We start from the raw sequence: 23,707 nt of genomic DNA on the forward strand, positions 1-23,707 counted from the left end.
AGTTCTGGCAGTAAAGCAAGGTGGCAGAGCTTTGGTGCATTTATACATTTATGAACTGCTCACTAAGTATATTCTTCATTGTTTCAGTTTCATTAGCTTTAATGTTTCTCTTCTTAGTAAAAAAAAATCACATGAGTAAAGTATCCACATTTTCTCATTGGTTTTAGGAAATAGTCTTTTCTCTTTGGGTCAGCTCTGAACTGTGATTTTGTCGTAATGTACGTTTGTGGAGAGTGCAGCTGCACGTGACCCAGCCCGCAGTCAGCCCAGACTTGACTTTAATAAGTCTCATAAATGTGACGCCACTGTTTGTATTTGTCCGTCTTCAGACCCTGTGGTAGTATAAGTGTTGGTCTTCTCTCAGCTTTATTTCCTGACGTTTTCTTCCCTTCCCTCTCTCCTCATAATACATAAAACCTTGTGTTTTTTTTTTTTTTAACCATATTCAAGCACATTTCTTGATTTTTCTGTATTAGGTCATTGCAAGCTTTAGCTAGTCATCAATAGGAGGGGAATGCGTACATACATTTGTGTGTGGGGGGGGGGAAAGTGAAAAATAAATTAAGAACTAGTGGGGCCAGCAGGTGGGGTGATGGTTGGGGGGCTAGACTCCTACCTGATGGCTAACTACAGTTTGAGTCCTGGACCTGAAAGCTTACTTTCTCACTTTCTCTCTTGTTGCACTCTCTCTCTCCCCCCCTCGTAAGTGCACATGCCCTACAGCAAATTTAAAAATAATAATAAATAAGTAAATAAATAGTTCCTTTTAAAAATCTAGTAAATACTCTTAGGGGAAATGTTAGAAAAGATTACTATCCTAATCACAAAGACTTCTTACAGATGAATAAGAAAAACAGATAAACAACAGCATAGATCATACTTTTAAAAAGTTTATAACTTTGCTAATAAAATTAAAATGTAAACTAAAAAAATAGATTTATTTAGCTGTTAGATTGGCAAAGATGTTTTTTTAAAAAAATAAGTGCTGATGATCTGTGGAATTGTGAGCAGGGGCAATTTTTCCAGAAAGCAGTTTGGAAGTGGAGTGCAAGACCCTTAAGAATGTTCACCCTGAGCTAGTATTGTCTAGTGGTTAAGGAAGTGAATCCCACGTAACTAACCACGGAGTCTGAATCTCAGCCCTAGCCGCTTGAAGAACACACTGGCGCATGTACATGAGTGCCCCAAATTCTGACAGGATGGAGAAATGGAGGATAAAGGATTGTGGTGTGACCATGCTCCACTGGGAGTGGGGGTACTTTCCCTCCCTCCCCCACCTCCTCTTACCTCTCTGTCTGTCTCTGACAAACACACATGCCCTCTGGCACAATTTAAAATAAATAAATATGAAAGCTGTTTACATTTTTTGGCCTCTTAATTCCACTTTTTGGAATTCATCTTGAGAAATAAATGTGAAGATACTTATTATAGCATTTTTTTTATTTAGACATTTTAATATGAAGTATATCTTGTCAGCAGTAAAGTTCCCAGATCTTAAGTGAACCACTTGATGAATGTTTATATGTGAGTACATACAAAGTACCTTCAGGTTGAGGTGTAGAACACTCCCTTAATCCAGAAGGATCCTCTGTCAGTCAGTACCTCCCTTACCAACAGTAAACAGTTATGACTTCTGGTGCCATAGATTTATTTTTCAAACTTCATATAACATTATTTACAACAGCAAAATTGTTGAAATGGTCCAAAAGTTAAACAGTAAAGAACTGATTAAATCATTGGGTCTCAGTATGATGTCATATGAAGTCATTAAAAATGTTATGGTAGAGGGGCCACCAGGTGACATGGTGGTTAAGGCACTGGATTCCCACATGGTAAAACACAGTTCAAATCCCAAACCTGGCAGCTTGCTTTCTCACTTTTATTCTCTTATTCTCTCTCTTCTCTCTGGTGAGAATATGTGCCCTATAGCAAATTTAAAAATAATAACAATAAATAATTATTTTTTAAAATGTTTTAGTAAACAGTCCCAGGTTGGGAAGATGCATAGTTCTGGAGATGTGTAGTAGTTATGTTTGTGCAACATTGTGAATGTATTAAATATATAACATCACTCAACTGAATGTTTAATAAGGGTTAAATTGTAACTTTTATTTTGTATATATTTTACTACAACTTAAAAATTGTCTTTGACACTATAGGTGAAATGTATAGAGGAATTTTTGTACTGTCTTCATGTCTTCTTATTAGTCTGAAATTCTTTCAAAATAAAAATTAAAGAATGTTTTTGGGAATTTTTAAATTTTATTTTATTAATTATTATTTAACTTGATCAAAGAAACAGAGAGAGAAAGGGAAAGTGAGGAAGCAAACCATCAGATCCGGGACTCAAACTGCGGTCAGCCACGTGGGAGTCCAGTGTCTTAACCACCACCCTACGTGCCAGCCCCTAGAGAATTTTAATGATGAGTAAATCTCAGTATAATGTTTAGTAAAAAATATATCCAGAGCATACTGCATATATAGCACAGTCCTAATTTTTATGAGAAAATAGGGTGGTTACATGTATGTATACATACACATTAATAAAAATGATCTTTATATGGATTTGAAAGCCCAAGGAGAAATTAGGTTACATACCAACTTATTAGTATCAGTTCATTTTTTTTTGGCAATGTTTTTATTTTATAATGAGGATAAAGCAAATTTTTAACTATAAATAGTTAAAAGGGGAAAAATAAGACTTTTCAAAAATTGGCTTACTGGCTTTCAAAATTACTTTCTTCAAGGCTTGTTCTCTTTCTTCATCTCTATCTTCAAAAACATATTTGACAAGTGTCTTTTCTCCAGGCCTGATTCTAGGTAATGGTTTTTACCTTTTACCCCCAATCCTTATATTAAAATATTTGTTGATACAATTTTCATTTACCATTTATGGTAACAGTGTATTTTTTTTCCAGGTATTGAATTGAAACATCTTTGTTTGGAATATATGACTCCATGGCTGTCAAATCTAGTTCGTTTTTGTAAGCATAACGATGATGCCAAACGACAAAGAGTTACTGCCATTCTTGATAAGCTGATAACAATGACCATAAATGAGAAACAGATGTACCCATCTATTCAAGCAAAAATATGGGGGAGCCTTGGGCAGGTATGGTGTGTGCTCAAGTATTTTTCTGGTATCTCCCTTGTACACATGTTTATCTAGGCCCCACTTTGTGCAAAGCACTGTTTTAGGCACTAATGAGACAACCGTAGGAAACGTAATTCCATCCTTCAAAACACATACGCTCACCAACTCTTTGTCTGATTCTAAACTGTCATTACCTGTTGATGTCTCAGAGTTAGAGGAAAAACTAGTTATGTTAGCACTGTTCTTAGCATAATTATATAGAATTTAATGGTAGAAATCTGGAGTTGTTTCTTTTGGGTCTTCAGAAAAGTCATTATGTATTTGTCTGTTTTTCTGTGCAAAAATGCATCATGACTTTTCCAATGACCCAATAGTAAATAGCACTTTAGAATGTATTCCAGTTCCCGGGAACCAGCAGTTAGCATAATTGCTATGTCGCTGGATTCCCACGTAGTTGACCACGGTTCGTGTCCTGGACCCGGTGGCTTAGAACTCACACCGGACGCGTGTGCGTGTGTGCCCAAGATCCCGAGAGGAGAATGGAGGAGAAGGGATTGTGGCGTGACCATCCCCCCTGGGGGGTGATTTCTCGCTTTCTGTCTCTATGTCTCTCTCTGTCTGTCTGGCAAGTGCATGCGCCCAGTAGCAAAAACCTCTCAAAAAAAAAAAAAACATGTATTCTAGTTCCCCACACACAGTGGCCATCAAAGAATGTTTCTTTTCTTTTAAAAAAAAATTATTTAATTTTATTTGTTATTATTATTTTTTAATTTAATCAAAGAAACAGAGAACGAGAGAAGGGAAAGCAAGCTGCCAGATCCAGGACTCCAACCATGGTCAGCTATGTGGAAGTCCAGCACCTTAACCACCACATCACCTACTGGCCCGAAGAATGTTTCTTAATGATCTTATTTGGGTCACCTATTTTATTTATAGTTATAGTATGTGAATGGCCATATTAAAATATAGCATATAATTTAACATATTATTTTTTATCTGGCAAGAATTATGCGTTTCATTTCTTCAAATAATCACTTAAGGAAGCACTGCCCTTACTCAAACAACACTGCAAGTCCTCTAAATAATTTTGAACGACTTTGGAGCCAGGTTTATAACCTAGAAAATGTCTCTGTACTTGTCATTTCTGGTATTTTAAAGTAATTATATTTTATATCAACCATATAGTGCTTGCTCTGAAGAGCATGGAGATACTTTGCAAGTGAATGAAGACAGTATGTATAGAGATTTTTAAATTCTGTATACTAATCTCTTAATCTCTGAAGGAATCAGTAAATATACCCATCCTTCTGTGGATATTTGTGATAAATTATACTTACTGACCTGTCTTTAAATGAAATCTAGCATTTTGGAGGCCTCAGATAAAACAGAATTTTCATGTTAATTGGGTTGCTCCTTGAGTATTTTTAAATTAAAAACTAAGTTGGTAGAGTAGTTAAAAATGTGAGTTATTTTCTCTCTCACTAGATTACAGATCTGCTTGATGTTGTACTAGACAGTTTCATCAAAACCAGTGCGACAGGTGGCCTGGGATCAGTCAAAGCTGAGGTGATGGCAGATACTGCCGTAGCTTTGGCTTCTGGGAATGTGAAGTTGGTTTCAAGCAAGGTAATCACCTTTCCTTTGCCTTCTGGACTATGGAGTAATGTATCTGTCTTGTAACTAATACTTTTAAAACTAAACTGAATGTTTTTATAATAAAACGTTGTATTAGCCCTAGGTTTTTAACGAACTGTGTATATTGGGACCAGCAGATGGTGTAATCATTGCATCGCTGGACTTCCATGTAGGCAACCACAGTTCAAGTCCCAGACCCAGCAGCTTAAAACTCACGCTGGGTACATGTGCATGCATGCCCCAGATCCCAAGAGGATATGGAGGAGAAGGGTTTGCAGTGTTACTATCCCCCCTGGGGGGTGATTTCTCACTTTCTGTCTCTCTCTGTCTCTCCAGCAAATATACACACCCTGTAGCAAAAACCTCTTTAGAAAAAACAAAACTGTAAGTTAGTACAGGTTCTGTGGAGAACAATATGATTCTTTTAAAATCTACAAAAAGAACTACCAAATGACCCAGTTGTTTCACTCTTTGGTATTTACTAAAAGGATAGAAAAACAGTCAGAAAGGCACTTGCACACCCATGTTTATTGCAGCATTATTCACAACTGCTAAAACGCAAAACCAACCTAAGTGTCCCAAAACTGATGACTGGGTTGAAAACTATGGCACATATATACTATGGAATATTACTCAACCGTAAGAAGTAATGAGACCCTATCATTTGCATCAAAGTGGAGGAACATAGAAGACTTAATACTGACCAAAGTGAGCCAGACTTTGAAAGATACCCACTGTATAGTCCCACTCAATCTGTGGCAAATATCTGCACTTTATGGCAGAAATGGAAAGATCAGAAGATAAGATAGTAGAGAGGATACCAGAGATGGTAAGGGACAGGAGCAAATAGTAGAGAGTGAGTGGTGGAGGATGGTGTGAGGTGCAAAGGGGAGAAATACTTACCAGACCCCCCCCCAAGAGGTTGAGTTCTCTGTTAGGGGAAAAAACAAAACATACATACACGCACACACACACACACGTATATATAATATATACATACATATACATATATTATATATATGTATATATGTATTATACATTAATATTATACATTATGTTAGGGAGTTTATGTAGTAGTTAGGGTGCTGGATTCCCACATGACCACGGTTCTAGTCCTGGACCTGGTGACTGACTTTCTCACTTTCCCCTTCTCTCTCTCATTCTGTTTCTCTCTGATTATTATAACAAGTTAAAACTAATAATAATAATATAAATTAAATGAACAATTCTTAAAAAATAAGAAAAAATAAAATTCTGCTTTTTTACAGGTTATTGGAAGGATGTGCAAAATAATTGATAAGACATGTTTATCCCCAACTCCTACATTAGAACAACATCTCATGTGGGACGATATTGCTATTTTAGCGCGCTACATGCTGATGCTTTCCTTCAACAATTCCCTTGATGTGGCAGCTCATCTCCCCTACCTCTTCCACATCGTTACTTTCTTAGTAGCCACAGGGCCACTGTCCCTTAGAGCTTCCACACATGGATTGGTCATTAATATCATTCACTCTCTGTGTACTTGTTCACAGCTTCATTTTAGTGGTAAGTTCCGGGAAAGTAATTTTGTGTTTCACTGGTTCCTTTCTCTATGCTACTTCCCTTGATTGATATAGATTACCTTATTATTTATGAAGGTGCCTTAACACCAAGATGCTAATTTAAGCCTACAGTAATGACATGAAATATTATCAAAAAGAAAAAGAACAAATTACCGCCATGTCAAGCAGTAGTTAGGGTTTTCTGTGCATGTTTGTCATGTAGACTTACAGTTATCACATAAGCTAAGTGCTCAGTGCCCGTTGATAGTATCGCATCACTAGCTCTAATCTGTAGGAAAGCGCAACTACAGCAATGAGCATAAAATATGATATATCCAGAAGTTTGATTTAGAGAGCATAGTTTATCATTTCTATATGACATTCAAAATTTTAAAATTCCAAGTGAAACATGGAACTTTAGAATTAAAAAGTTAATGTCTTCCAAGTCTTTACTTGTTCCCTTTTTCTTTTACAGAAGAGACCAAGCAAGTTTTGAGACTCAGTTTAACAGAGTTCTCATTACCCAAATTTTACTTGCTGTTTGGCATTAGCAAAGTCAAGTCAGCTGCTGTCATTGCCTTCCGTTCCAGTTACCGGGACAGGTCGTTCTCGCCTGGCTCCTATGAGAGAGAGACTTTTGCTTTAACGTCTTTGGAAACAGTCACAGAAGCTTTGTTGGAGATCATGGAGGTATAAAAAGCAAAATGATAGAAACTGAGTTAAATAATTTTTAAAAATCTAACATTGTATAGAAGAAATATTATTTTATTTTGTTTTGCACTTAATACTTAAATAAAAGCACTTCCATAAAATGTGTTATTGGTAATGTATCATTTATGTAATGATGTTGCAATAAGCATTATTTAAATGTTTCTAAAAACATTTATATACATACATATAAGTAAATGTATTTAGAGTATCCTTTTTTTTTAGGCATGTATGAGAGATATTCCAACATGCAAGTGGCTGGACCAGTGGACAGAACTAGCTCAAAGGTATTTCCCAAATTAAATATAAATTATTAAAGTATGTGTGTTGTTGAAAAGATAGCTATTGCTGCATAATCAATATTTTATTATTTAGTATGTGTAAACACAAAGGTTTTCATAAACTCTTTGGATCTTTTCATTGCAGATTTGCATTCCAATATAACCCATCCCTGCAACCAAGAGCTCTTGTTGTCTTTGGCTGTATTAGCAAGCGAGTGTCTCATGGGCAGATAAAGCAAATTATCCGAATTCTTAGCAAGGTATCGCTCTCTCCCTACTCCCAAGTATCTGCATTTCTTAAGTTGAAAGTGTATCTTTCATTTTTCTGAAAGACCATTTAAATTTGAATTTATTAAAATATCTCCTATTGTTTGTTACTAAGTCTTCAAAAATGGACTTTTCTTTTCTGTAATTCTTTAAAGTGAAGAAATATTTTCTAAAGATTAGTCTCGGGACCAGCAGTTAGCGTAATGGCTATGTTGCTGGACTCCCATGTAGTTGACTGCAGTTCACGTCCCGGACCCCAGTGGCTTAAAACTCACGCCAGGCGCGTGTGCATGCGTGCCCAACATCCTGAGAGGAGAATGGAGGAGAAGGGGTTGCGGCATGGCCATCCCCCATGAGGGGTGATTTCTCGCTTTCTGTCTCTCTGTCTCTCTCTGTCTGTCTGGCGAGCGCACACACCCTATAGCAAAAACCTCTTCAAAAAAAAAAAAAAAAAAAGATTAGTCTTTAGGGCCAGCAGATGGCATAATGGCAAAGGTGCTGGACTCCCAAATAGTTGATCACAGTTCAAACCCTGGACCTGGTGGCTTGAAAATCATGCCAGGCACATGTGCGTGTGTGTGACCAAAACTTAATAGAAGAGAATAGAGTGAAAGGGATTGCAGCATGACCACTCCCCAACCCCCCTCCCAGGGTGATTTCTCACTTTCCTTTTCTCTGTTTCTCTGTGTCTCTTTCCAACAAGTGTATGCACCCCATGGTAAAAACCTAAAGAAAGAAGTGGGGGAGGGAAGGAAATGTCTTTAAAACAAAACAAGTATTTTGTGTCTTTTGCTAAGCAGTTACCCTTAATATTTTATCAGCTTTCAAATAATTTAATTATATAGTAAGACTTAAGCCTTATTTAAAAATACATAATTTAAAAATACATAATTATATTATAATTAATATAATAATACCTGACTTACTATATTAGACTGTAAAGTAGAAATACTAAAAAATAAATGTGCATTGGGCTTACTATCAAGATCACTATAGATTAGAAATAATTATAGCACTTTTTAAGTAAGTAAATGTTTCTGAACTGTTTTGAGATTCAGTCTAGGAGTTATTTAATTCAATATTTTATTTCAATGAAAGTAAAATAAAGAACTTTGTTTCCCTAAAAGGCACTTGAGAGTTGCTTAAAAGGACCTGATACTTACAACAGTCAAGTTTTGATAGAAGCTACAGTAATAGCACTAACCAAATTACAGCCACTTCTTAATAAGGTAATTAATGCATAGAAAATAAGTGTATTCGTTGTGGGTACTGGGGCTAAATGTTATTTTCTTTCAAAGAGTTCAGAAAATAGGATGAACCAAGTTATAAAGAAAAAGCTATAAAGTAGAATTTCTTAAAGTTTACTTGTTTGCATTAGAGGAAGAGTGCGTCTGGAAAATACGTTCTCAAATGCTTGGGCGTTGTTTTTGTTTTTATCAGACAAAAGAAAATATAGCCTTCTTAATATTCTATGTACTAGGTATTAGTTGGATATCTGCTCTGTGCCATGGCTATCATAGGCACAGGGCTGTATCGATAGTACTGAACAAGTCGGTAACATTTTCTCCCCTCATGGACTTCACAGTCTGGGGTTAGGAGAGGTTAGGAGGTTAGGAAAGGGATAGGTAATAAAGTAAGTAAAATGTATACTATGATCATGATTATGGAGAATGTAAAACTGAGAGTATTCTTTACCATCAAAAAGTTGGGGTCATGCTAAATGAAGATGATATTGTCAGGAGATAAATAACGTAGATGTTGTTTTAGGATGGCTGAAGCTCATCTCATCTTTGTGACCTCGGGCGAGCCATTTAACATATCCGAACATCAGTTTTCACACTGATAAAAATGAGTAAAGTAGACAAGATAATGACGTAGTTTTACCTTCCAACTGTAATGCCGTGTATGTTCATTCTGTGAATTGAGTATAATGGCATGCCAGACTTGGAAGAGATTAGAGACATAAATACCTGTTATATTCCTGGTATTGAGTTGTATGTTCTACACACATCCTAATCCTAAATCATACAAAATGGTTTTTCTTTCCTTATCTTAAAAGTAAAAATGAGGCTGAGAAGGATGGAGTAACTTGGCCAAGTATCCCATACCTGCTGAAAGACAGAACCATGATTCTAATCTAAAGTTATCTCTCTGAATTTGTGTATTTTCCCATATACCATAGTGCTAAATACAGATTACCAGTAACACATATTTTTAACTCAGAGCAGAAAGAGAAGATTATAGTACCAGTGAGGTTGAAAAGAAATTGACAGGGAGGAGTTTAAGTAGAGCTAAAAGAGATGGGTAGGATTTAGTGTAGGGAGAGGAAAAGGGAAAAAACCCCGAGCAGTGGAGGTATGGCAGTAGGGATGGGCACGTTGGAGGGATTGTGTGCACATCCTTGCAGTAGTGAAGGAGAAAATTCTCTAGGGAGTATTGAGGGAAAATTGTGATGATTGGATAGAGCTAATTGAATATTCAGCATTCTTCAGAAAAGAGTTTGGAAATGTACCATTTTCAAGCAGAAAAGTAATACAGCAAAATCAGGACTGAGCTCACTCTGGTGGTAAGTGTGCACAGTGGTTGGAGTAGGGAGAAACTGATGGCAGAAAGAGTCCACGTTGGCCTGGGGTAATGTCATTACCAATAAGAAAACAATGGCAGATGCAAATGAGATGACTCAGAAGAATCAACAAACCCAGATGACTGGACTTGGGAATCAAAGAACAGGGAGAAATCAGAGATGCTAAGATTCTTAGCACAGCTAACAGTATCTTTAGTCATATACATGGAAAAGATGAAGAGCTTATCCATATATTTACCTTCTCCCAAAGAGAACACGTAGGGAATTTGGGCAGATAACGTGCTCTGTTTTATACTGCAGTGTGTTTTGACTAAGACTGTTTGATTTCACTAACTGGGAACACCTCTCCTTCGCCAGGACTCCCCTCTGCACAAAGCACTCTTCTGGGTGGCTGTGGCTGTGCTGCAGCTTGATGAGGTCAACTTATATTCAGCAGGCACCGCACTTCTTGAACAAAACCTGCACACCTTAGATAGTCTCCGGATATTCAATGACAAGGTAAGCAAGCTTTCCCTTGGGATTCCTAGATTACTCTTTAGTACACTTCCCTCTTTTTCTTGTTGTTCTTTCAAAATTGGAAAAGGTTTATAACTTAAATATTAATTTCTATAATGCAACTTACTGTGAATATAGTTTTTTTATCAGATCTTAAACTAAAAATCAGCAGTAATACAGACAGGCCAAATTTGAGACTCGGCCCACCCTTTAAAAGCAGACTTGGGGAACCAGCAGGTAACATGGGATTAAGGTGCTGGATTCCCACATGGCCAACAGTGGTTTGAGTCCTGGACCCCGGCAGCTTGAAAATCACATCAGGCATGGGTGTATACATGTCCAAAATCCCAGGAGGAGAACAGAGAAGGGATCACGGGGTGGCCATCCCCTCAGGGGGTGATTTTTCACTTTCCCTCTTACTATCTCTTTGTCTCTCTCTGGCGAACACATGCACCCTTCGGAAGAAAAACCTACATAAAAGCAGACACAGTAGTGCAACTGTGATCCCAACTACTCAGCTGAGGCAGGAGGATGGTGACATTAGTGAGACCCTGTCTAAAAACACCATATGCTCACGCATGCACACATGCATGTGCATTCACATATACATGCTAAAGAAAAAAGAAATTAAGCTTTAATTTATATTTCTCTACATAAAAATAGTGAAAAACAGTATTGGCCCATTGCTAGTGAAATGGAAATAAGTGACAGTAACAGTAATAACAACTACCATGCCAGGCTCTATGCTGATAACTAATTAGTTGTTTTAATTTTCATAACCCTAAGGTAGGGGGTTAGCACTCTCCATCCCCCTACTACACAAATGAAATAATCTGAAAACAAGCTTCTTTATTGAATAATGCTACTTAATGAAAAACAGGTATAACTAGTAGCGTATAAAGAAGTGGAAAATCTAAAGGAAACAGAGAATCTAAAATAAATTTGGGGGCACTTAATTTTAATAGTTTTCCCTTTGCCTAATTTCACCTTAAAGTATACTTTTGGCACTCCTCTAAACATTTATCAACATTGATCGGAATTGAATTTTAGGTTATAGACTATGGGGAAGGCAGTAACATAGTGTGAAATTATGTTCCTTTTGTCTTTGGGGAAAAATGGCAAGAGTCTAGGAGAAAAGAAAGGAAAATTTTAAAGACAGGTATATATAATAAGAGATTTGCCTGAAATAAAATGAACTAAACTGTATGTAGAAAGAGAACTGTAGCATGGTTTAAGTGTGAAAATAACTTGGCCTAATCAATTTTTGTTTAGTCTACCAGCTGTGGTATGATCCAGATCAACTGGGGTCTGGAAAGTGTGGAAGCAAAATTTTAGAGGTAGGAGGTGCCTTGAAGTTTATCAGTTAGACCTCCATGTTACTAAAGAGAAAAGAACAAAAAGGTTAAGTAACTTGACTCTATTTGTACATTTGGTTTGGCACTAGAACCCTTTTTTCCTAACTCCTGCTGCTGTTTTGTGGAGTTATCTCGGGAAGGCAATACGGTGTGCCTAGCTGTTATCTGTGTGAGAATATTTACAAATAAAAGGGGCTAGACAGGGCCAGGGGGCGGCATGGCGGTTAAGGCACTAAATTCCTACATGGCTGACCGTGGTTTGAGTTCCAGACCTGGTGACTTAAAAATCACCCTAGGGACCAGCAGATGGTGTAAAGGTTACATTGCTGGACTCCCACGGAGTCGACTGCTGTTTGAGTTCCAGAACTGGTGGCTTAAAAACTCATGTTGGGCACATGCGTATGCATGCCCAAAATCCTGAGAGCAAAGGGGATTGTGTTGGCCATCCTCCCAAGGGGTGATTTCTCGCTTTCTCTCTCTGTCTCTCCCACAAGCGCACAGACCTTATAGCAAAAATCTCTCTTAAAAACAAACAAATCACCCTGGGCAAGTGTGCATGCATGCCCAAAATCCCAAGAGGAGAACGGAGAAGGGATTTTGATGTAGCCATCCCCCCCGGGAGGTGATTTCTCCTAGAAATAAATAAATAACTTTTAAAGACATTCTTGGGGGCAGAGGGGAAGCGGACAGTGGTATAGCTGTAAAGTGCAAGGCTAACCCACATGAAAGGTTGCCAGTTCGTGTTTGGAGGCCTGCCCATGATCTGGGCTGGTTGAAACTAGTTTGGGACCCTGTTGGGAGTACTGTCTGTCTCTCTCTAATTCATGGATTAAATGAACATATGTTTTAAATTTCTTGAAAAAAAAAATTGAAATGAAGTGTTTGTATCTTATGAACCTCGGTATTTTCATTGTCAGAGTAGTCTAGAATCAGAAACTGACTTGAGTGCCCCAGCATTTATTTAGAAATAAAAGTTAAAACTTGTAAAACAGTCTCCAGGATGTAAACTGACAATCATTATTTGATACTGTCCATCAGAGCTATTTCATCTTTCACTGTCTTCTTGTTTGTATACTTCACTGTCTTGTACCATTTAACTTAAAATACCATAAATGTTTTTCTGTGGTTCTCTGTAGTCCTCTAAAAATAATGTCTCTCAACTTGAAGGAATTGCTTATCTTATCATAGCTGTTGAACATAAACCAAAACCAGTAAGTGATGTGAACCCTGTCAACTATCTCATGATTATCTTTAATAGAGTCCAGAGGAAGTATTTATGGCAATCCGGAATCCTCTAGAATGGCACTGCAAGCAAATGGATCATTTCGTTGGACTCAATTTCAACTCTAACTTTAACTTCGCACTAGTTGGACACCTCTTAAAAGGTAGAGTTCTAGGACCAGCACATGGCATAACAGTTACATCACTGGACTCCCACATTGTTGACTGTGGTTTGAGTCCCGGACCCAACGGCTTAAACTCACACCAAGCGTGTGTGCGTGTGCATGCCCAAAATTCTGAGAGGAGAATAAAGTATTTATTCCTTAAATAAAGGAATAAGGGGATGATTTGTCACTTTTTAACCATCTGGCAAGCACACTCACCCTATAGCAAAAATCTCTCTCTAAAAAAAAAAAATAGGTAGAGTTATTATGTTAGAGTATTTTTATGAAATAGTGTTAAGAAACCAGAAGTAGTTAAAATAATTTATATAAAATATCAATAAATAGAAATAATTTAGTCCATATGTCTTTAAGTACAAACTATATTTGTTATATTGAGTAGTGTCTTGTTCAATATGTACTTTAATGGTCTAATTTCTATATCAAATAATCATATTTCCTTTAAAAAGCAGAAAAGTAGATACTTTTTGTTTGTTTGTTTTGTTTTGAGAGGTTTTCGCTATAGGGCGCGTGTGCTCGCCAGACAGACAGAGAGAGACATAGAAACAGAAAGCAAGCAACCACCCCCCAGAGGGGATGGTCATGCCACAATCCCTTTTCCTCCATTCTCCTCTTGGGATCTTGGGCACACACACACACACACACGCGCGCCCAGCGTGAGATTTAAGCCACTGGGTCCGGGACACGAACCGTGGTTGACTACGTGGGAGTCCAGCGACATAGTCATTACACTAACTGCTGGTTCCCTAAAGTAGATACTTTTTTAAAAGAATTATTGAGTTGTTAGAAAACTCATGGTGTATTTCTGCATAGAAAAAAGTATGTCATGACTTTTCTAACAACCCAATATTTATTTAACTTTATGTATCATCATTATTTTTTTAACTTGCTATAGGGCATGTGTGCTCACAAGAGAGAGAGAGAGAACAAGCCACAGGACTCACAGAGAGAGAACAGGTCCAGGACTTGAACCACAGTCAGCCATGTGGGAGTCCACACCACTTGCTAGCCCCAGAAGAGTAGATTCTTGGGACCAGCAGTTAGCGTAATGGCTATGTCGCTGGACTCCCACGTAGTTGACTGCGGTTCAAGTCCCGGACCCAGCGGCTTAAACTCATGCCGGGCGTGTGTGCATGCGTGCCCAAGATCCCGAGAGGAGAATGGAGGAGAAGGGATTGTGGCATGGCCATCCCCCCTCGGGGGGGATTTCTCGCTTTCTATCTCTCTGTCTCTCTCTGTCTTTCTGGCGAGCGCACGCACCCTATAGCGAAAACCTCTCAAAAAAAAAAAAAAAAGAAGAGTAGATTCTTGTAAAATTCTTAAGTACTGAGCACTTTAATGGTTGTATTATTATTGTATTGTTATTAATAGTACTTAAATATCTTGTTGATGATCAAAATAAGACACTGCAAATCAGTGTATTATTTGATTAATTTCTATTGGAAAATGTTATCTTAAAGTCTTGATCACAGATTTTCTTCAACTTGTTTCTAATTTATTGTCAGTCAGTACTGTTATCAGATACCATAGAGCTTACCTGTATGGTAGGTACCCTGCCACCTCGTCTCCAAATTTCTATATTGCTTTTAGCCAGTGAACTACACCTATCCTTCAGAGTTTGTTAACTCTCTAGCCTGGCTTTCCTCCCTGTTGCTGATTTGCAGCTTGTTAGCTTTGGTTGTTTAATGTGGGGCAATCATGACCAGAGGCTGTGGCTAACCGGGACGGCGTGTGGTAGTGGGTCAGAGAAAAAGCAGTGTCAAGCTCATAGCGCAAGTCGGTGGTTTTATATCAATTTTAAAAATTTAAATAATTACTGGGCTTGGGAATCATGGAGGTTTCTCCAGTTTTTACCTGACTTGAATACATACATCTATTAATGTGCTGTATAATTAATTTCACCTCCTTAGGAAATTTGTACAAAAATATATTGACAATTTTATTCTCAAAGATGAATAGGGATTGCTGAAAAGATACTGTTCATGTTCTTAGAGCATAGACTTCCTATGTCATTAGGTTTTTTCTTTTAATTAAAAAAACAAAGAATTTTTAAGTAATTGACCCTAGTTCAGAAGAAGTCCTTAAGGAGAACTCCAATACATAGTTGGGTTTTTAAGTTCCTTCTTTAGGGAATGGAAGATCTGAAACACCATCACCTTTTATCGTTTTCCTCTCTCTGAGGTGCCTTAGATGTCCAGGGAACATTGTACTCTACATATTTTTTGTACATAATCCCATGTGTAATTAACTAACCATTTAACTTATGTATGTTTCTTCTTCCTAAATGGCTTTGTTTGGAAGACAGTGTTTACCCTTAGACTTCCTTTCCTTTTCAAGTTTCTAGTAACAACGAAGAACTCAGTAAGTACCACGTATAGAATAAATTAACTTGTTTTCATTTTTTTATAGGGTACCGGCATCCTTCACCAGCCATTGTTGCAAGAACAGTCAGAATTTTGCATACGCTACTAACTCTGGTTAACAAACATAGAAACTGTGACAAATTTGAGGTGAATACGCAGAGTGTGGCTTACTTAGCAGGTAAAAACAGAAAATAGACAAAATTAATCTTACCACATCTCTATCTAAGGATCACCAAAAAGGTACAAAATACCTCTGGGTCCTTCAGCTGCTCCAGTCCTTCGTTGGTGTTTAACATTTTGCAAGTTCTTAATATTAAAACCCTTTTTCTTGTAAAAGAATTTATAGTAAGATCTGAAATGTGTTCCCTTTGTAATATTCAGTTCAAAACACAGCATTTATAAAATCCCAGTGCCTCAGGCCAGCATCCCTCTAAGAGTCTGTCCTCTTTGTCTAAACTTCGTGAGCTTCATTTTTTATCACCTCTGAGTGGTTGGACTATTTTAAACTACTCTGCTTGCCAAATGACTTTCTGCCTTCTCAACATTTATTCCTTGTACCATTTTACCTGGAATGTCTGCCCTGATCCCCCCACTCCATTAAACCTTCCCCATTTCTCTTATCTGATTTTTGTTTCGACTCAGCAGCATTTAGCACTGAGGTATAATACAGTTCTTGTGCTAGGAAGTGCTGCTTCTCCATTTAGCAGACTTCAGTTTGTGGCAACATTTTTGTTTGAACCATAGGACTTTAAGTGAATTAATGAACATCTCAGAGCATTTTTTTCCTCAATGGACTGCCTTGTGTACTTTTGTGTTTATTGAGACCAGATGTCTATTAGAGCATTTAAAATATATAAGGTGTTTATTAAATCTTTTTGTATATTTTATGATTATGTACAGTCTTCCAAAATAGACTAGAAATCCTTAAGATAAAAACGTCTGTCTTAAATATTTTATATCCTTAAACCTTACACTTTTCAGCTTTTTTTAATCTTCCTCTTTAGGAGGTTGTAAGATGGATATCCTGTTTTAAGTTATACGTGTAGTTTGTTAAATTTTTTAAAATGACTTGTTTCTCTTTTTAGCTTTACTCACAGTATCTGAAGAAGTTCGAAGTCGATGCAGCTTAAAACATAGAAAGTCACTTCTTCTTACTGATATTTCAATGGAAAATGTTCCTATGGATACATATCCCATTCACCATGGCGACCCCAGCTATAGGTAAGAGGACTTGTACCCCCATCATTACGAAATTAAAATCAGATTTCAGTTTCCCATGCTATAGGGTGCATGGACTTGCCAGAGAGAGAATGAAGAAGCACCCTCCAGGGGGAATGACCACACCACAATCCCTTTTCCTCCATTCTTTTCTCAAGATTTTGGTCATACATACAAGTCTGTCTGTGTGTTTTTCAAGTCACCAGGTCTGGGACTTGAACCATGCTGTCAGCTATGTGGGATCCATCCACCTTAACCACCATGCCACCTGTCTGACCCTCTTGCCTCTTTTAAGCAGAAACTAGTTAAGTAATGAAAAGTGACCTTAAAAGCCTTCCTTGCAGGAAAGGGTCTGGTTGGTGGGAGAAGTAGCATGAAATGTAGGCAACCTGACAGACCCAGTGATAGAACATTAAGGTTTATGGGCTTATTTAACAACATACGTGACAATGTATTGTATTCATAAATACTTCAAAGTTATTAAGGCTTCTGGAACCAGCAGATTGTGTAATGGTTACATCACTGAACTCCCTCGCAGAACTCAACTGAGGTTTGAGTCTCAGACCCAGAAGCCTGAAACTCACGCCGGGTGCTTGTGCATGCACACACAAAATCCCGAGAGGAGAATGGAGGAGAAGGATTGTGGCGTGGCCATCCCTCCTGGGGAGTGATTTCTCACTTTCTGTCTCTCTCTCCAGTGAGCACATGTGCTCTATAGCAAAACTTTCTCTTTAAAAAAAGTTACATGTTTTCTGTAGTACAGATTTAGATGATAAAATAGCCAAATTATATCCTTGCTGTACTTGGTTTTGTGTAGTATGTAAACGGCAGTATTTGGGGATTTTAGTATTTTCAATTAAACAATTGTATTCTTAAGATCAGATAGTGTTGGGAACCAGCAGTTAGCATAATGGCTATGTCGCTGGACTCCCACGTAGTCGACCGCGGTTCGTGTCCCGGACCCAGTGGCTTAAAACTCATGCCGGGCGCGTGTGCGTGCATGCCCAAGATCCTGAGAGGAGAATGGAGGAGAAGGGATTGCGGCGTGACCATCCCCCCTGGGGGGTGATTTCTCGCTTTCTGTCTCTATGTCTCTCTCTCTGTCTGTCTGGCGAGCGCATGCGCCCTACAGTGAAAATCTCTCCAAAAAAAAAAAGATCAGATAGTGTTGAGCATAAAAGTCATCTTTTAGGGCCTGCCAATGTTGTGGTGGTTAATACAGCTGGATTTCACATGGCCAAATCTATGGTTTGAGTCCCAGACCCAGCAGCTTAAAAAATAATGCCATGTGCACATGGCTGGCATGTCCAAACACCAAGAGGATGATGGAGAAGGGATTGCAGAGTGCCATTCCCTACCCCCACCCTCGCCACCCTGTCTTTCTTTCCATCGAGCACACATGCCCTATAGCAAAATAAAAAAATAAAAAAAGTGAAGTACTCTTCTAAGACTGGCTCTATAGCTTAGTAATGGTTAAGGGAACTAGATCCCACATGGATAACCATGATTCAAATCCTGGGCCCAGCAATTTGAAATGCGTGCTAAGTGTGGGTACGTGCATGCCTCACATTCTGACAGGGTGGGAAAATGGAGAAGAGATTGTGGTGTGACCACACCCCATCGGAGGGTGCTTTCTCTTTCTTTCTCTGTTTTGTCCATCTCTCTCTGGCAAACACAGGTGCCTTCAGGAAGTTTTTGTTTTGTTTTGTTTTAATCCTGCCTTTTAATAAAAAGCCTGTAACAGCTTCCCACTGTTCAAGAAAGTTTTCCAGACATATTTGGTATATTTGGTATGCAGTAGTCTTATTCCTTTTTTTTTTTTTTTGGAGAGATTTTCACTGTAGGGCGCGTGCGCTCGCCAGACAGACAGAGAGAGACATAGAGACAGAAAGCGAGAAATCACCCCCCAGGGGGGATGGTCACGCCGCAGTCCCTTCTCCTCCATTCTCCTCTCGGGATCTTGGGCACGCACGCACACGTGCCCGGCGTGAGTTTTAAGCCACCGGGTCCGGGACACGAACCGCGGTCGACTACGTGGGAGTCCAGCGACATAGCCATTACGCTAACTGCTGGTTCCCATGCAGTAGTCTTATTCTTCAGTCAGTCTCATGATTATATTTCTTTGAGATATGTCTTTTTTGTTATAAAGAGGGGAAAGTGAGTTTGCCTGTTTTCCTCCACCATGGTTTAAGTTAAGGAGTGATTTTCTTAGTTTTTAAATCAAAAACGCAGTACCTCTTTGGACCTGATTTCCCTGAGTTACGAGTACGAGTTCATGCAGCCTGCTGTACAGCCCCATGGCCATAGTTCAGCAGCCAGGTATCTGTGCTTGAAGATCGCTCAGAGAGCAGATTTCACGTGTTCTCACCATGAATAAATGGTGACTGAAGTCGTGCATATTCTAAATAGCTTGAGTTAACCATCCAACATGTAGACATATTGTAAACCATAATTATGTTTAATTTGTCAATTTAACTTTTTCCCTTTCAGCACTTGATGATACCTACTTGATGATACCTACTATGTACAAGTATCCATGGCAAGAAAGTTAATACATTCTGGAGATATATTAAGAGTTTGTAGGGACCAGCAGTTAGCATAATGGTTATGTCGCTGGACTCCCATGTAGTTGACCGTGATTCAAGTCCTGGACCCGGTGGCTTAAACTCACACCAGGCGCGTGTGTGTGCGTGCCCAAGATCCCAAGAGAATGGAGGAGAAGGGATTGCAGTGTGGCCATCCCCCCTGGGGGCTGATTTCTTACTTCTGTCTCTCTGTCTGTCTCTTTCTGGTGAGCACATGTGCCCTATAGCAAAAACCTCTCAAAAAAAAAAAAAAAGTTTGTATATCAGAGCCCTTTAAAGTACATTTTTTAGGGGACCAGCAGTTAGCGTAATGGCTATGTCGCTGGACTCTCACGTAGTCGACCGCGGTTTGAGTCCCGGACCCGGTGGCTTGAAACTCACGCCAGGCACGTGTGCGTGCATGCCCAAGATCCCGAGAGGAGAATGGAGGAGAAGGGATTGCGGCGTGGCCATCCCCCCTGGGGAGTGATTTCTTGCTTTCTGTCTCTCTCTCTGTCTGGCGAGCGCATGTGCCCTATAGCAAAAACCTCTCCAAAAAAAAAAAAAGTACATTTTTAGTCTGACCTGGATGCAGCTTGATAGGCTAGGGCCACATGGGAGGCCCAGGTTCAATGCCTGGCCTGCTCTAATAACAATTTTAAAAATCCAGGTGTGCTAACATGTATCTGTAGTCCCAAAGTGAGGCAGAAAGACCTCAGCACTAGATTCTATCTGGAACAACACACACACACACTCAAAAGGTACATTTTTAAAATCAATTGATTGCTGTCCTTAGGAACAGCCACGTGGAAGTGGCAAATGATGGTTATATTTGTCACTGTGTTAATTAATTCTTTTCAATTGTTTAAATCTCTCAGGACACTAAAAGAGAATCAGCCGTGGTCTTCTCCCAAAGGTTCTGAAGGGTACCTTGCAGCCACCTATCCAGCAGTGGGCCAGACCAGTCCTCGAGCCAGGAAATCCATGAGCTTGGACATGGGGCAACCTTCCCAGGCCAACACTAAAAAGCTGCTCGGTTTGTTTAAATTATGTAGTTTATTATTGTTGTTGTTGTTATTGTTTAAATGATCAGATACTTTCACTTCTAGAAAAAACTACTTGACGCTGTTCAAAATTATAAATATTTTCTCTTTTGCTAGCATAGTTTGAGAGTTCAGTTAAGCTGTCTTAGTTGAGATAGAGCAGTGAGAATGGGGCCTTGAAATAGCCGCTTCTGATTCCTGAACTAAATGTTGTTCTTGTTTTGTTCTGCCTTGACTGGTGGCAGTAGAATGGGAACCAGAGAGACATTAGCTACTACAAGACAAGAATTTTACTGTACTCAGGGCCTTTGACAGTGTACTAGTTCCCAAATCATCATCTGGGAGCAGAAACATCGATATTGTATGCAGCTGTAATTATAACATTTACCACGTTTTCTTTTAAAAGCCAAAAGGTGAGGTAATGTATTTTTCAATTACTGTAAGAAGATACGGTTTTTGAAAGTTAAAATGGCTCAGTTACAGCAACGTTTGTCTATGAGAAGTACATGTCAAATGCCATGAGACCTTGTCCTGTTTCACTAACTGAAAGTAAATTAGTGAAAGAGCTCACCTCGTACCCCAGAGGAAATGCAAAGGTGCTCTTGCATTCTACTGGCTAAAGCTGTAGTTGCTACTGGAATGCACTGCAATCCCTATCTCAGTGACCAAGACTGAACGGTTCAGTGGATTTCAGTTACCCATAAAAAGGTATTTAAATACCTTTACGTGCATACCGGGAAACTGTTCATAAGGAATTAGTGCATAAACAATGAAGTGTGGCATAAATAGCCTTCCAGTAAACCCCAGAAGAAACAGAAACCATGAATGTTGATCATGGTTACTAGCCACATAGGTCTGTAAACCTATTGTTTGAGTTCCTTTCTGATATTTCTTTGAAGTAAATAATCTTCTAGGAGTATCCTGGTTACTTTGTGTTTTGTAATTCTGGATTTTTCATACCAAGGAAGTCATAAATGAAAAACTAACCTCAGAGAAAATGCAGTATTTAATTAAATCAACCCATGTACTTGGTGAAAAAGATCTGGTTTCTGCCCTAGAAGAGCTTACAGTTTGGTGACTAAGGTTTGTAATCAGTGGATTACAATAGTACCTTGCAGGTGGTATTGAGGTGGTAACTCTTGATGGGGCATACTAAGATTTTTGAGAAATCAGGAAAAACTGCAGAGAAGGAGGTAACATTTGAGCTGAGTCTTGAAGACTTAATACGTGGTTGCCAGGTAGACGAGATAAAAGAAGGGAGTGCAGGGCTCACTCATGGCGGTTAGGGGGCTGGATCTCATATGGCCAACTGCAGTTCAAGTGCCAGACCCAGCAACTTGAAAGCGTGCCAGCCAAAATCCAGAGATAATAGAGGAGATGGGATTGTGGCATAGCCATCCTCCTGGGAGGTGCTTTCTTACTTTCTCTCCTCTCTCCTTCTCTCTCTGTCTCTCTGGCAAGCGTATGTACCCTTTAGCAAAAACAAAGGGAATGCATTCAAGAGAGGGATGTAACAGCATGAATAAAAGGAAAGCAGCTGGTGATAGATCATAGATAGCATCGTGGGGAAAGAGGTAGAAAGTGCAGCTGGAACAGAACTGGAACTTGATTCTGAAAGACTTTGAGTGCTACGTTAAGAGGTTTAGCCTTGGGGGGACTAGCAGTTGGTGTAATGGCTATGTCACTGGACTCCCGTGTCCCAAAGAAATTTTTGGCAAAAGGACTGTTTACAGCAGTTCAAGCAAAAATGGTGTAGGCCTGCACTAGGGGAAGAGTGCTGGGAAGAGAGGAGAATCAGCTCTGGGGTAGATTTCTTAGGTGGGAATGCACAAGACTTAGTGCCTGACTCACTAAGGCAAGTAGGATGAGAGAAGGTGTGGCAAGGGATGTCAGAAGTTTCTAGCTTCACAAACTGGCTGGACGGCCCACCTGTGACACCATGGTTAAGTGCTGTGCAGTGGGAGCCAGGTCCCACGTGACCGACTGATTCAGATCTTGACCCTGTGGCTTGTAAAACACACTGGGTACATGTGTGTGGGTTTTCAGAATCTTGATAGAGTAGACAAAGGAGAAAACAGAAGGATCGCAGGGTGACCAGGCCCCGTTTGGGGTAGGGAGCGCACTCTCCCGCTTTCTATCTCTGGAGTATGAATGCACCCTCTGTCATGAAAAAAAATACTGGCTGGCTAGCGAGTCTATGCATAGAGAACAGGACTGATATATTTATAGTATGCGATAAATTTAGGTTGGTCAGTGATGTATTTGAGATCCTTTCAGAATGTCTAGGAGCATCTGAGAGAGAAATGAAAAGATGGATCTGGTGTTCAGGAAGAGAGAAATAAACAAGTGACTCATGTAGAATTGATTAGCTCATAGATATGTAGAGCTGTGGATGCGGAAAACGATCTCTCAGGGAGAATGCAGAGAGTAATTTAAAAAGAGGACTGGCTCCACGGCGAGGCAGTCATATGCTGCCCTCCCCACCTCTTTCTCCCTCCTTCCCTCCCTCCCTCCCTCTCTCTCTCTCTCTCTCTCTCTGCCATGCATGTATACACCCTCTCATGAACAAAGAAAAAAAAATGACAAAGGTCAGAAAACTATAATAGACATAGAGAATAGTGCCCTCATCTCGCAGAAAATGGAAGGTACTGATTGATTTTAGGGAACCCAAGGTTTCAGTCTTGAGCATTAACTGCGACCTCGAATTCCTCTGTCTGCATCTACATGAAATGAAGAGATTGGTTCAGATCTTTTTAAGATGTTAAATTATTTGGCCTTGATATTTATGACTATTATGGATATTTATTAGTATTAATACTCAAGGTTAAAAGAACATTGTATTTCTCAAACATTACATTGTCAGAGTTTTATTATATTGGCTTATTCTGGCTTTAAAAAAAAAAATTCTAGCAAAGTGTTCCAGATTTTTTGTTAGTGCTGCTCCAGGAAGAAAAACTTCATGGGACATAAAGAACAGAAATATGTAAGTTCCAAATAATCCAGTTTTAATACGCTTACTAATTTTTTTTTTGAGAGGTTTTTGCGCTAGGGCACATGCACTCACCAGAAAGACAGAGAGAGACAGAGACAGAAAACAAAAAAGTAGGACCAGCAGTTGGCATAATGACTATGTCAATGGACTCACATGTCGGT

At 39.1% G+C, this 23,707-nt stretch overlaps 1 protein-coding gene across 1 annotated transcript in view; it reads left to right on the forward strand.

Moving 5' to 3' along the window:
* NF1 (neurofibromin 1) overlaps nt 1-23,707 on the forward strand; it is a 64,188-nt gene that overhangs the window by 7,700 nt on the left and 32,781 nt on the right. The window contains exons 6-17 of the mRNA XM_006154373.3: nt 2,919-3,112; nt 4,580-4,720; nt 5,998-6,277; nt 6,749-6,963; nt 7,207-7,268; nt 7,408-7,522; nt 8,657-8,758; nt 10,471-10,611; nt 13,222-13,348; nt 15,776-15,907; nt 16,815-16,950; nt 20,390-20,547. Coding sequence (XP_006154435.1) covers nt 2,919-3,112; nt 4,580-4,720; nt 5,998-6,277; nt 6,749-6,963; nt 7,207-7,268; nt 7,408-7,522; nt 8,657-8,758; nt 10,471-10,611; nt 13,222-13,348; nt 15,776-15,907; nt 16,815-16,950; nt 20,390-20,547 — 1,803 coding nt within the window. The remainder of the gene's footprint in view (nt 1-2,918; nt 3,113-4,579; nt 4,721-5,997; nt 6,278-6,748; nt 6,964-7,206; nt 7,269-7,407; nt 7,523-8,656; nt 8,759-10,470; nt 10,612-13,221; nt 13,349-15,775; nt 15,908-16,814; nt 16,951-20,389; nt 20,548-23,707) is intronic.

This window comes from Tupaia chinensis, unplaced genomic scaffold (assembly GCF_000334495.1).
Source record: "Tupaia chinensis unplaced genomic scaffold, TupChi_1.0 Scaffold000407_1, whole genome shotgun sequence".
Lineage (NCBI taxonomy): Eukaryota > Metazoa > Chordata > Mammalia > Scandentia > Tupaiidae > Tupaia > Tupaia belangeri.